The 14,740-nt window shown below is 44.9% G+C and overlaps 1 protein-coding gene across 16 annotated transcripts in view; it reads right to left on the bottom strand.

Moving 5' to 3' along the window:
- NIN (ninein) overlaps positions 1 to 13,237 on the bottom strand; it is a 107,959-nt gene extending 94,722 nt beyond the window's left edge. For 5 of the 16 annotated variants that reach the window (XR_001818537.2, XR_001818535.2, XR_001818536.2 and 2 more), the window contains exons 1-3: positions 13,055 to 13,237; positions 12,514 to 12,567; positions 4,074 to 4,277 (exon numbers count right to left, since the gene is read on the bottom strand). Coding sequence is in view for 11 of the 16 variants with exons in the window: in XM_017506755.2 (XP_017362244.1) it covers positions 4,074 to 4,256 (183 nt within the window). In the remaining 5 variants the exon portion in view is untranslated. The other 11 variants (XM_017506753.2, XM_017506754.2, XM_017506752.2 and 8 more) reach the window with 9 other exon arrangements.
- Between the last annotated feature and the right edge of the window lie 1,503 nt (positions 13,238 to 14,740).

Raw genomic sequence — 14,740 nt, forward strand, 5'->3', positions numbered from 1 at the left:
GGACCAGCTTCCGGCAGCACTACCATCTCCGCGTGCATATAGCCTACTCAACTTACGACCAAATCGTGTTACGACCGGTCTGTTGGAACCAATCGTGGTCGTAAGTCGAGCACTAGCTGTACTAAAAATTTCAACACACCTTTGATTACCAAAGTCCATGCACCCATGGGACTTTAGAAACCAATGGTGATTTCTGCTGCCTGGTGGCTTATTTTCATTTCAAAGCGTGCCAGGGACACAGGGTATTTCAGCATCCAAATTCATATTAAAGAATATAGCAATGAAACTCTTCAGAACTTCAGGGGGCTGTTTTGTCTCAAAGTTAGTATACTGCATAAGGAAAGAATGGTTTGTTTCGAGACGGAGTTTCGCTCTGTTGCCCAGGCTGGAGTGCAGTAGCATGATCTTGGCTCACTGCAACCTCCACCTCCCAGGTTCAAGCCATTCTCCTGTTTCAGCCTCCCAAGTAGCTGGGATTACAAGTGACCATCACAATTTTTTGTATTTTCAGTAGAGATGGGATTTCACTGTGTTGCCCAGGCTGGTCTCTACCTCCTGAGCTCAGGCAATCCACCCACCTCAGCCTCCCAAAGTGCTGGGATTACAGGAGTGAGCCACTGTGCCTGGCCAAGAACACATTTTTAAAACTGGATATAACTAAATGTTTCAACAAAACCAAGGCAAATTATCTTCATGTCCTGATTTCTAATAAAAGAGATAGAGAGGTATGCAGAAACACTTCATTTAAGCATCTACAATTAGTATAATTGCTTGGATAAAATTTGGTCCACGGTTCCCTTAGATTTTTGTAGTATTTGCTCCCTGTGCTACTCATTTGCCATGTATGTTACCCGACTAGATTGTAAGTTTTTCAGTGTCTTGAGGAGCTCCTTGTAATGGGGCCTCACCTAGCCGACAGGTGCTTAACTGATGGCAAAGATATGACAGAAATCTTTTCACAACCTAGTGCTAAACACGTATCAACAATATCCCTTTTCCTTCAAATCAGGAATCCACAAGCCTTGAGCATTTCAAACACCTGCACAGTAACCACCTTGCTCAAGTGAATATGGTTTCCAGCTATAAAGCAAGACACATGAATGGAAACATAATTTGGGGGGAAATGACCTATTGGTAAAACACATAGAAATGGCAAGTTGATTTAAGTTACTGTCATTAACAATCGCTAAAAGAAACATTAGCCCTTAAAAAAACCAAGTTATTGAAGATGGGTTGTAAAATTTAAAAATAAATACACAATGTTCGTATTCCTGGTTGAGAGAGACAATGTGCTTCATCTTACTTCTTTTTCAAGAAAAAAAGGATTAATTCAGCCCAAGTCCAACAGCAGTAATGTGGAAGTTGTATTTGATTTAAAAATTATATTAAGATTTAAAAGACAAAATTAAAGCCAGAAGCATCCAGGAAGTTGATGGAAACTAATGCATCCAAAAGCCAATTTAATGGAAAAGTATAGTTTATAGTAAATTTAAATATAAATAACTTGGACCCTGATACAGTTTGGCCGTGTCACCACCCAAATGTCTTGAATTGTAGCTCCCATAATTCCCACGGGTTATGGGAGGGACTCGGTGGGAGATAACTGAATGGGGCTGGTGGGGGGTTCCCCCATACTGTTCTTGTGGTAGTAAGTCTCACGAGATCTGATGGTTTTATAAGAGGTTTCCCCTTTGGCTCGGCTCTCATTCTCTCTTGCCTGCCACCAAGTAAGGTGTGTAGCTCATCTTCTCATTCTCTCTCACCTTCCACCATGATTTTGAGGCCTCTCCAGCCACATGGAACTGGGAGTCCCTTAAACCTCTTTTTCTTTATAAATTACCCAGTCTCGGGTATGTCTTTATCAGCAGTATGAAAACGGACTAATACAGAAGAACCTATACCATAAGACGGCAGGGATGCCTGGCACGCAGGACACACAATGCATGTCTGCTGAATTAACAAATAGGTGAATATATTCAGATTCGTTATGCTACCTTTTTTTTTTAATTATTAAGCCAAGCTGCTAACCCTTACAAATTTTTCTGTAAATATCTTCTAAAGAGCAGAAAGACGACTGGCAGTAGAAACCACTTATAATTTTACAACTATAATCCCTACTGTATGCATCATGAAAATGGTAACACTTGGAAGACTCCAGTGAATCCTATGGAATTTATTCCTTGTAATTTAAAATTACAGACCACATAGAGTATCTTAACAACATATGGCCAAGTTTGAGTGATCATCTGAGGAGAATAAGTCAGTTTCATTAAAAATGCAAATTTAACAGTAGTGCATTAATTCATGCCAACCCCCAGTCTCAAGACCATCACCAGGGACCTCTCATATGAAATCAATATGCATCCATCTATTTAACTTTTATCACTGGCTCACAAAGCAAATATCACGCTATAGACCACGTAAGTATTCATCATGCAGGCAAATAGCAAGTGTCAAAAGCAGGAGGGTAGTGTCAAGTCGTTAACAAATCAATCTATAACTGTTCCCTGTTCGAGTCTACAAAATGAGGGCAAGTGCAACACCTGGAGAGCAAACTGAGGACCTGCCGCCAAGGTGCAATCAGTTTATGGCGCAGCAGACCCTAAGAACACCACTCAAGGAAACTTTAGTTCCATCATGCCTTTTCAGGCTTTAGCATGCATTAAAGCAGATCAGCCCTTTGATACTATCCCTTAGACACCAAAAGTCTTGAGATCCCCAAGGAACGCACAGGGAGATGCCAGGTTTTTTGCTCCCCACAGTGTCTAAGACTGAGGCAGAACTGGAAAATATATGAGTGCATGACATGATAAGGAGCAAATGGTTCAATCTTCAAAGCTTCATTTTAAGATTATTAAAGCAAGATTTTCAGCATTTTATGGGGGCCACATGTATTTATAGACAGCTAATCCTGTCCCCACAAGAAGCCAAGAATGGCTCCGGTTTTTGCAAAGAATTCACATTTTTTTTCAAGTGTGAGCCCCATTTAATATCACACTTATGTGCCAAGTGACTGAGAATATCATCTTTCGCACATTAATTTCAGGATGATTGCTACTCCTGTCTGTCTCAGGTTACAGAAAGCCAATACATGGTATTATATCTGAAGTAACTTACCTATCTTGTCAGCTAAAAGACAGTGAAAGTGAAATGAAGAAAAGGAAGTTCAGTCACTGGAATAAGCCTCATGACTGGTTCCTCAATTTATATGTGATAAAAACCAGAATGAAGCAACAGAGTGCAAAAAGTGTTGTCCATCTTTTTCTCCCATCATTCCAAAAACCAACAGCAAGAAACTTGACTCAGCCATATAAATGAAGCTATTGATTATAAATAGCAATTAATTATAAATAAGGCAAAAAATAAAAGCTATTAGTTATGAGGATTGAAGGCAATCTCAGGTAATGGCAGATCAAATATTCACCACTGGCAAGAAGAAAATAAGACCCTCTCTCACTCCTTACTCACATCTGTGACTTATCTATGGTAATAACATGACTATTTGCTGTCAAACACAGAAGTTAACATTGGCGTGCGCACTCACATCCCTGCTGGAAGCAAATCGTGCTGGGTTTTAAACGAAACTGCACTGTATTTACTTACCCTTCTGTCTTATTTCCTGAGTAGAAGGTTTTATTAATACTTCACCCAGAAATGATCCACACAAGAAATAGCTTCATTGGGGGTAAAAGTCATAACAGTAGTTTTCTTATTGCATTTTCTTTCTCTTCAATGGAAATCTCACCCTCCTCCTTTCTGGCCCAGTGATAAATGTAGAGTCAATAAAATAAACCACAAAGAACAAGACAAAAGCTGGAAAACATCCTTTCATTACCTCTTCTTCCTTATCTAAGATGCTCACCGTGCTCTGTAATTCAAGAGCACAAATTAAAGCAGGCCCTCGTCACCTGAGCAAACTGGACTGTAATGTCACACCCACCACATTCTTCTTTTTATCATAACAGCTAGGATGCTAGAAACAAGTTGCAACATGTGCGGTCTGCCCTGCCCCCAGCACCCCAGCAGGAACTGCACCCCACTTCCCACAGCCCATGTTCTTCCCCAGACCTTACCCTGCCCAAGAGGTTGTCCTGAAGTAACGTCTGCTGCAGCACTGGGGCCACTTCCTCCAAGCTCAACATGTGGCAAAGGTCGGTGAGCTCTTCCTGCCCCAGGGACCCTGTGCCCGTCGTGTCAAAACTGTCAAACAGCTCCTTGAGTCGGGCCTCATGCTGGTCCTGCTCCACCTCATCCATCCCATAGCCCACAGCGCTCACCTGTGTAGGACAGAGACAAGGACAGGTTGTGGCAGCCTCTCCAGTCCTACTGTGGTTGTCCTTGGCACATTCCCCTTCTCTGCACCCCACCAGTGAATGCTCTGGAACACCCAGTTTCTGGTGCACCCCACAGCGAGACTTCCCGGTCTCTGCAGGACCAGCCCTGGCCGGTGATGCTCCCGCATGCACTCACACCAGGAGCACATACACAAGCTCGGATCATGCTGGGAGCAACATTACCAGAATAAGGGGGTCATGTAGGGTAGAAGACACCCTCCTCTCTTGCCTGGTCCTGAGGGGGACAGCCAGACTGCCAAACTCAAGGCTGAAAGTAGTTCTCTATCAGGTCTTCTAGCCCAGGATTTTAAGAAGGTGAAAAGCCACTTTGACAGCAAAACTGTGCAAGTGAACTAATTGTTAGCACCAACAGACTACATGGTCTGAGCTTCCCTCTTGGTAGGCGAGCGTTAGACAACCTGTCCAGATGTTGCAATTGGTCCACGTGGCCAAGTGCATTCGTTCTACTTCATTCAGCTTAAATGGCCCCCATCAGAGCTAGACGGGAGGGCTGCAGCAAGAGGCACTAGATGAACAGCACGTCTGCTACAAAAGCACCTCCCTGTTTACATAAAACTAAATGCCTTTTACAGGAGCTCCTCAAAAAGCAGCTCAATTAACTTCACTGGTGCAATTACATAAGGTGTGACAGAAAGAATATTCCCTGAGGCTTGCTTTAGTCCCAGGGAGTTTTAGGTAATGCTTAGTTGCCTAGAGAAAAGGGAAGACGCTATTTCAACCTTTCAGACAGTGAGTTTTAAAGGAGCCATAGACTGATTTCTATGAGTCATACAGCATCTCAGGGAACCTCCACGCAATAGAGCATCTCACCTCTTTATGACTGGTTAACCTGTCTTCCGTCCCTCTCACCTACCTGTACTCCAGGCTTTCCATTTTATCACCTTTCTTAGGATCAGTAAAAACTTGGAGACATCAACAACTGAGTCATTTTTGTTAAAAATATACATCACAAAATTCCAGGTAGCTTGTATTTTACAAATGAAATCTGTTTTTTTTCCCTTGCATGATAACGTATTTTTAATGTGCTGGATTTTCTGAAGAAAGCCTGAAATCTGAACATCATCTGAAGGCGTCTTCAGATGCAATGGATGCCAAACACCACATATACCCTTGGGGCGGTGACCTCAGCCATCTGCAACAAGGCTCTCAGAACCAGTCCTTTGACTATAAATAAATAAAAAAAAAAAAAAGCAGCACCTCTCACTAATCAAGCATCTTTAATGCAAGCCAAATCAGAGAAAACTCTCTGAGAGGTGATCGTCTGTAAGGCAGATCATTACAACAGGAAAAATGTAAGCTAAGATGTTGAACACAGCCAGAACTGAAAATAAAAGAATTTTCTTTCTTTTTTTTTTTGAGACAGAGTCTCTGTCACTCAGGCTGTAGTGCAGTGGCGCAATCTCCGCCTCCTGGGTTCAAGCAATACTCCTGCCACATCTTCCCGAGTAGCTGGGACTACAGGCGTGCACCACCCATGCCCAACTAATTTTTTTTTTTTTTGTATTTTTAGTAGAGACAGGGTTTTGCCATGTTGGCCAGGATGGTCTTCATCTCCTGACCTCATGATCCACCCGCCTCGGCCTCCCAAAGTGCTGGGATTACAGGCATGAGCCACCTCACCCAGCCAATAAAAGAGCTTTCAAAAACAAATCAGTGTTGCTCTAGGTTGCATTTGCTTTTTTTTCCAAAGACAGCTGTTCCAAAGATGACAAGCTAGAACAGAGCCATGATCCTGCCAGGAGTTTCAGCAGAACTGAGTGGACACAGAGGATAAATGTGCACAGCTCTACTGGACAGCTCAGTTTTTACTGGGGCCACTCGTTAAAGCGACATGTTGGTCCAGGTTCCTGGTTTTGGACAGGTCTCTTTTCCTAATTATCAGTTTTTCTGTTACTAAGGTGCTGCAAGCTCTGGCTGTCTTCCCAGGATTGGTCTGTTGGGTTAACTAATCACTATGTAAATGTTTTCAAAATAAGTTGAGAGTGCTATATAAACAACAAAGCCTCAGAAAAGAAACACCAAGTTGTTATGCAAAGCCACAGGAGTTAAGAATGTAGACGAGGCCAACACTTGGCTAACGAGATTCACTTGGAGTTCACTAGTTAATTGTCAACTAAGATCTGCTGGGAATCCCCAAGATGCTCTGGGATTTTCAGGGCTGCAGTGGCTCTCAAGACTCAGTTCTGAGTTTAACAGTCCCTTGGGCTGCAATCTGACCGACTTCATAAAAGCAAGACTCTTCTTTTGCTTGATTTTGCATATATGTTTAAAAACTCAAAAGCGAAAGAATTTTAACACTTCCCTTTTTAAAAATTCTTTTTAGGGGCGGGGATTTGTCCATCTTAAACCAATGAAAGAGAGGAATAAAACACTGATGTACTGAGAAGTCCTGATCTCATACTCGGTGTCAAATTTGATACACTATCAGGCCCCACTCTTCGGAAGGTCACTAGATTTTCACTAAATCAAACCTCTCATTTTGTGGCAGCTTTCTTTTCTTTATCTCTTTATTTCATCTCCTTCCTTCTCAAAATGCTGTGCTTGACTAAAGAGGAGAAAAGTACCACCCCTGGGGAACAAATGCTCACACTGAAACATCCAGGAGATGTGACACATGGTGACGAGTTGTCAGTGCTCATTTGGCACAGAAGGCATTTTTACTGGTTGATATTATTTTCCAAATGTTCATCAGTCATTTCATGTACAAGAATTTCTTTTTCTCCCCACTTGGCAGAAATTTCTTCAACGGTTAAGATCCATGCTCCTATTTCTTTTATATCTTCCCCCAAATGCAGAGTATAGTCTGTTCTTCACACGAGGGATTTGGTAAATATCATGCATTGACTTCCTGTATAGATCATTCCTTGAGAGGAAACATACCCTAAATGAAGTCTCCAGAAATGGGCATATGAAAATTTTGGAATGCCTATTTCTTCTACATACACACCGCCACTTCCCCCATTCCACCCTTTTTCAAAGGCATTTTCGGCCTTAGACATAAGCAGGAAGGAGAAAGCCAACACCAACTGCCGATCTGTACTGTGTAGAGCTGTCTGAAGTTTAATTCAATAGGCTAGTAATTAGGTAAACGGTTCACAAACTTCGGCTGCATTGTCTTGCTTTGGGACGAAACTTTGGAGGAGAATCCATACTAAAACCTTTCTCAAGTCCCCTCGATTACAGCATAAGAATAACAATATCTATCCGGAAGGTTGTTCTGAGGGTTAAATGTGGCAAGCAAGCAAGAGTGGCTAATCCCAGAGAAAGCTGGTACAAGAGAGAATTTAAAATAACCAAGAGAACATTTGCAGCTACAAAGGAGTGGTAAACCGGAGAGGAGGTAACAAGTGAATCATCTACAGATCTACCTCCAAAGAAGCAAAGCAAGAGACGTGAAACGCTATAGAACAGACAGTGAGAATGGGCAGGGAGTGTACTATGTATATAAGCATCATTATATTACTACATGAGAAAGGCAGCAGGTCATGTTCAGAGCCTCCTCTATTTTTAAAAGCAGGCTACTGATAAATCTAATGTCAAATAAAAGCAGAAAGCTGAAATGTAATTGGGAATTACTTCTGAACATTTACTGAGTCTGGCCTAAACTAAGTACCTTATGTATATTATCTCATTTAATCCTCCCAATTCTTAGAAGCAGATGTTCTCATATTCCCATGCAATATGTAGAAATTGGGGCTTGGCAAAATTAAGCCACTGTCCAAAAATACAGCACTAATATCCTTGGACAAAATGGGGGTGGAGCCAAGATTTGAACTCTAGTGCAACACTCGATATATTATCCCTCAATCCTATACATGCACAGAGAACACATGAATGAGACCTGTGAAATGATGTCACTAGCAAACCATTTATCTCTACCTTTATGTGTTAGCCAGTTGAACAGTACTAAGCAGCAGAAATCACCACAGAACACTCCATGCCCACAAACTTTTCCACATTGGAATTGAGAGGCAGAGTTCCTTCTCCCTACCTTCCTTGATCCATTTATTGAATAATTATAGCCTACATGGCACTAGGGATATACAAATAGAATACACATTCCCTTTTTTTTCTAAAGCAGCTTTGAGATTTAGGGCAAGAAAGAAATAAATTCTTATATAAAAATGATCATGAAGCATCCCATATCTTCAATAATGGGCATTGTCCAGGAATTGATAATTCTTAAATTATTTCCCCAGAATAAATACTTATGTATAATCTGTGCAATCCAATGCTTTTCAGAGTCAAACCCTAACTGGTACCCACCAGAGGCAGGAATCTTACTCAGAGATTAACAAAGTGGTGTTCTGAGTGAGAAATTATCCTTCAAATTGCAGAGAAGAGCTCCAGTGTTATGAAGCCTGCCATAACAAACCTGGGTCTCTCCTCACCAGCTACCTTTCCAATCAAACTGTTAGAAGGGTTTATGATTTTTTGGAATAAAAGAACCAGTATAGGTTATATTTTGGAGTTCTAACTGGGGATGGTGAAATAAGAAGCAGATGCACAGAACCATTAATCAAAACATTTACCACTCAATAATCACCCATAATGAGAATTATTCTGAGCATTTTCCATCCAAATAACTCAAAACAAGCCTGCCAAAACACTGCCGACTCTGACAGCGGTGTTCATTACCCCAGCTGATGAAATCACAGTGCCAAATAGGACCGCAAGCGAAATAGGTGGAGGTGTGGCTACAATCATGAGTAGATATGTGACTTTATGAACTTCTCAGTTTTCAACCGAGGTACAGAAAGGAGCTTGTAAGAATGACACCCCAGCCAAAGGGGATGTCTGTTCTGGGCCAGAGGGAGTGAAAAGGGGACAAAGTCTGGCAAGTGAAAACCAAATAATAAATATGCACCATGCCAGAGCCCCTAGCCCAGGCCTTTTATTTCCCCTCCAGATGGTCCGGCAGCTGAAGAGCTCTGTGGAATGCCTGCATGCCCCTCTCTGCTCAGCTGCTTTCCTTGAGAGGGCATCATAATAGATGCTTTTGGACCTGTGTGCAGACATAGCTGTTGGGGGTCCACAGACCAGGCAGTGACCACCAGCGACTCATTTACTTACTGTACAGCTGACATGATGAACACCAACAAACCCCACCTGGGCAAAGCTCTTCATTTATGCCTTTAGCTTTCACCCTTTGGCAAGTGGGAGCTTAATAATGCCAATGATCAAATTAAACAGTTTCTTTTTCTTCTCTCTTTTCTGCAAATACTTTAATCTGCTGTAAAGATTTCCAGGTTCACCATATTGGACTAATTTCGGTATAAAAGGAAAGAGTGATAAGAATAAATTCAAGTTTAGTAAAAGCTGAATAGAAAAAGCAGTTGCAGCCATTTATGAGTTTATATAGGAGAACACTTCTGCCAAAAACTAGTGCTGCTTAGCAGCAAACTGATCACTGTCAGAATGCTTCCTCTCTGCTCAGTGTCTCACTTATAACTGGATACCAAAAGCACACCAACATCACTGTGAATGAAATCATGGTATAAAACACAAAAGCTTAAATCCACAGAAAAAAAGTCACATTAAATAAATTTGAAAAAATAATAACCTTTGCCAACTACACTGTAGTATTTAACTAAGGGAATCCTATTAGCGTTTATTCGAAATGTTTTATTATTTACTATCCTGAAGGATGAAATAAACACATGCTTTTGTTCAATCTAATAGCTGGTAGAGTACCTAATTAAGTAGTTAACTCAGGTTAGCTGCAGGAAGAAAACCATGAGCCTGGCACAATGTGCATTCAATAACCTGTAATCAACTACTAAGTAGCTTACAGAAAGAGAAAACAGAGCTTCATGTTTGTTACTTTAAAAAAAGAGGGGGAGAAAGCTTATAACAACTTCCACTTCTTGGGCCATATTGACTCACATTAATTTAGGATGCCTGAGGCTATGAGTACGGTACCCTGAGGTATAAGTGAAGATGACCTTCTCTTCTCACACCTATGAACAATATTTTCGCAACTTTGTTTCTAAAATGAGCATTAGGAGACAGATAGATGATTTGTAACTTTTCCATCCAAAAGGTTGAATAAATGGTTAACTGCTGACTTAAACTGCAGTAAGGAAGTGTCCTAATTTCAAACAAGGATGCTCACTTTCAGAATCTCATAATCTTTTCAAAATTCTATTTTATTCATAAATAGGATAAAAATTTTTTTTTTTTTGCAAGCTTCACTACGCGCGTCTCTCCATAAGCCCCGGCCTAACAGATGCCAGTTCAATAGCCAGAATTCAAACCAGATAATTTATTGGTTTACAAATGAATTGGCTTCTATAAAAATAAACCTTCTAAAAAGGCTTTATGCTTTTTAAATCCTTTTAAAATGCTCTGGCTAAACTTGCCAACCGTTCATCAATGTAAGACTGATAAAATGTATTTTCATTATCAACACAAAATAGAAGCATCAAGATTGGTAAAATGTTAGTTTAGAAAGTCATTTGCAGTGACATTTAAAACAATTTATTTGAACACTTGACTCATGATAAGAATACTGCCTATTAAATTAAGATTGGCTGCTCAGAATTCACTGGAGCCCTATTCTCTCCCTCTGTGACAGTTAACATATTTTGGTATTAAGGGTCATTACACATCTAAAATGAAAAAGAAATATGAAGAAAGAACCCCATGCCATTCTAAGCAAGTGCCTATTAAAATGACTGTTCCTTGACATTTTAATGCGAAGACTGTGAGTATGATGGCTTCCTCTCAGTTGTCCCCTGTGAAGCCTTTTCCTATGTTGGCAACGACTTTGCTGATGCCCAGCGCTGTGGAACATTCATCCTACCTTTTACTCACTCTGCAGAATGCCTCCCTGTAAAGAATCACCAGAGAACAGGGAAAATAAACAAATCTGCAAACAAATTCCCGGGCAGTTCACATCACCTCCCAAAGGACACTGACAACAGCCGAAGAGACCACCACACACAAACTCGTCTTTCAGCCAGCCTGCAATGTTTCTCTTATACACACTCCGGAAATCCTCACAGCTCCTCCACCTCCAGACCAAGAGCTACCAATATTCCAGGTCAGCCCCTGTAGAATATCCTCACCACAAGAGAAGACCCAAAGTAAAATCAAATTGGCAGAAAAAAAGCAATTTTCCTTGTTAGATCATCAAGCCTCCGGTGTCTAAGGGGACCCAACTGAGAAACGTTCGTGGTTTCAGGAGCTTCCCTCCTGTGTCAGGATGGACTTTATCAGGATTCTCATCCTACAGAGCTACCATGTCAATCACAGAAAACAACTGCGCAATCTATTTGGAGTAATAAATTCAGGAGTTAAGCAGTATGGCAAACCCCTCTTAAGAAGTCCTCAACACTAGGAGAGGATCTGCCCTAATTAGGTGCAGAAAGCAGATCTCATAATATCCAAGTTGCCTGGAAACATGATATGTGGTAGGACAGTCTCCAGCTCCCATTCTGTTGATGCCTTCACCCCGGGTAGACAGGGCTGCGGTCAGCGAAAATACCTCTTTCGACTCTACCTCTTTTAACTTCGCAGCAAGAGCTATAAGCAGTGACTGTTCCCATCACCTAGTGTCCTTCTGTCAGGGGCCGCTTCCGTAGCTGCAGAAGCGTGGCTGCCGGAAGTTTCCTTCCCCGACACTCCACACCTCCATGCCACACCTTTTAGGCAACAACCAAATGTCATTCTGTTCTTTCCCCTTTCCTAGGCATAACACTGGGAAAGCTGTCTACGCGCATCGACCCACACACCTTCCAAAATCTCCACTTTCCGGGCTCCAGGCAGCTCTCCGCTACTCAGACAGCCCAGGCTAACACCTTGGGTTTCCCCACGCAGCTTCCTCTTCAGCGTCTCAATCACAAGGCTGTGCGGGCGGCACATGCCAACGGAACCACCTCCCTTTCTGCTCCCTCTGGGACTCAAGTCCGGTCTCGGACTGCGCACAGTAGCGGCTTTTAGCTCCAGGCAGGCGCCGGGGGCATTGAGAGTGCCCTAACCCGGCGGTGCTGCCGGGCGGGGAAGCGGAGGCGCGGTCGGAGAACAGGGGCGCCTCCCAAGTCCCTGGCCACCTGCGATGCGTCCCCAACCCGCCTGCCCATCGCCACCACCAGACACCTCAGACACCCCATTGTATGGGCAGACAGCGCTCCCCGGCCCCGCCGCCCTCGCCTACCTTCTGTCGGCCTCTCCGGAGCGCCCGCACAGCCGGCCGCCCGCCTCCGGCGCTCTGCAAAGCGAAGGAGAACGCTTTGTTAGGGCTGGAGAAGCCGGACAATACTTCGCAGCCGGCGCCGCGGTTCCGGGAGGGCGTCCTTCAAAAGGACGCGAATGGGGACCCGCGTGAGCGTCATTTCCATATGTAAGGGGCCAGCTCTTACAAAAGCGCGGCTCTCGGGGGCCTCGGGCTGCAACGCGCATCCTCCCCGCCCCCGCCGGCCCGCCCCCAGTCAGCGCAGCCCGAGCCTCGGGACCGGCCCCTCCTCCCACCTCCGAAGCCGCCCCCTCCCCGCCTAGTCCTCCGCCCGGCCGCCGCTTCCTCCCGGCCCGCAGGGATTGCGCTGGCCCCGGCCCGGGCCCCCGAATAGGAAGCCCCCGCGTGATCTGGTGCCCAGTTCGCCCCGGGCGCGCAGGGCCTCGCCGACGGCGCGGGGGCAGCGCGAGGCCTCCGCACACCCCCAGGCCGTGAGTCCGGGTCCCAGGATTGTGCCACTTACCGCGTCCTGGGGCTCAGGCGCCCGGCGCCGCCGCAGGAACCATGGCCGCTAGCGCACTCTGGGCTTGGCGGCGGCGGCGGCGGCGGCGGCGGGACGGCCGCGCCCAGCGCGCTCAGCTCCCGGTTCGGCCGCGGCCACCCGGAGCTCTGATCGCCTGGGAGGAAGGGCCGGGCCCGCGCGGGGAGGAGGAGTCAGGGCGACGCCGGCCCGGGCGCGGCTCCTCCTCTGCGGCCCGCGCGGCTCCGGCTGCAGAGGGAGGAGCAGGCGGCGCAGCCTGGGCCCTAGCTGACGCGCCCTCCCCCTCGGAGCGCCCGCCTCCGCGATCTGAAGTTTTGAAGCGCCGGGGCTCCGGGTGCGGGTGGAGGAGGCTGGCGCCCCAAGATCGCCGCCGAGCTGGGGCTGGCGCTGCCACCCTCTCCTTCCCAACACGCCTGCACTCACCAGCATTGCGGACACTCGGGCCGCAACGACTCCGCGCAGAGGAAGGGCCCTGCCTACAGCCAGCGGGACTTTAAGGGGGAAATCCCGGTGCTTCTTTTGCTCCCGGGCGGCCCTGATTTCCCAGCCCTCGGGTGTCCATTGGCCGTCATTGGAAAGGGTGTTCAGGAGGCGGAAGGGCTCTAGAAGTGACTCCAGACCCTGTAGAGCAAGCGCGACCCTCCTGCCGGGTCTACACTGGCTTCCGCACCTGCCCACCACGTCCTCAGGGGCTCCCGCCCCTGTGCAGCCTTCTCCGGGTGAAGCCAACCCTCGACCACAAGCCACACAGGAAGGAAAGTCCTTGGAGTTGGTGATTCTCAGGCCAACAGTTGCTCGATATTTACCACCTCCTACCCCTACCCCGGAATCTCAGGTTCTTAATCCCCGTCCCTGCACTTCTGATCTCGGGGGCCTCCCGAGATTTGCAGTCGAACGGGATCCCAAGTCCAGGCCATGGTTCTCTTTGAGCTGTAGGGTTAAATGTGTTGCCCTTGAAGGATCTGCCTGATGGATTACAACCCACAGGTCTGGTTATTTTAGCAAGAAACTGGTGATAGCTCCCTTACTACTGAGAGAAGAAGCGAAAAGCAATAGACAACAGGAAACCAGCATTCCTTGAGAGTCCAGTGTGCTAGAAACTCGACAGAAATTATCTTACCTAATTCTCACATCATCCTTAGGAGGCAGACATTATTTTGCAGATGAGGAAAATGGATCTTCCAGAAGTCAAAGAGCTTCCTCAGGATCACACAGCAAGAACTCCACAGAACTGAGATTCAAAAACAGATCACGTATGTGGCAAAATTGCATATAACTGAATATACACTCATGCAAATGACAGCATTTGAAACTCTCATCAAATTTGAATAAGGCATTTGGACTACACTGATGTCCATTTCCTGATTGTAATATTGTTCTACAGTTATGCAAAATGTTTCCATTGAGAAAAATTGAGTGAAGCGTCTAGGGGATCTCTCTATTATTTCTTAAAACTTCATGTGAATTTACAGTTATCGCAAAAATTATTTAAAAAATTAAACAGATCTGTCATTCAGAAGCCGAGGCTCTCTTCCTTCAACACAGTATATGAATGTGCCTGCAGAATAAGAGAGATTCATGCTCCTCTCTCCTTTTTAAACACTCTTGAATAAGCACACACACAGACATATACTGTACACATGGTTGTTCAGTCAGTCCAGTAATAAT

This window comes from Cebus imitator, unplaced genomic scaffold (genome assembly GCF_001604975.1).
Source record: "Cebus imitator isolate Cc_AM_T3 unplaced genomic scaffold, Cebus_imitator-1.0 Scaffold358, whole genome shotgun sequence".
Classification (NCBI taxonomy): Eukaryota; Metazoa; Chordata; class Mammalia; order Primates; family Cebidae; genus Cebus; species Cebus imitator.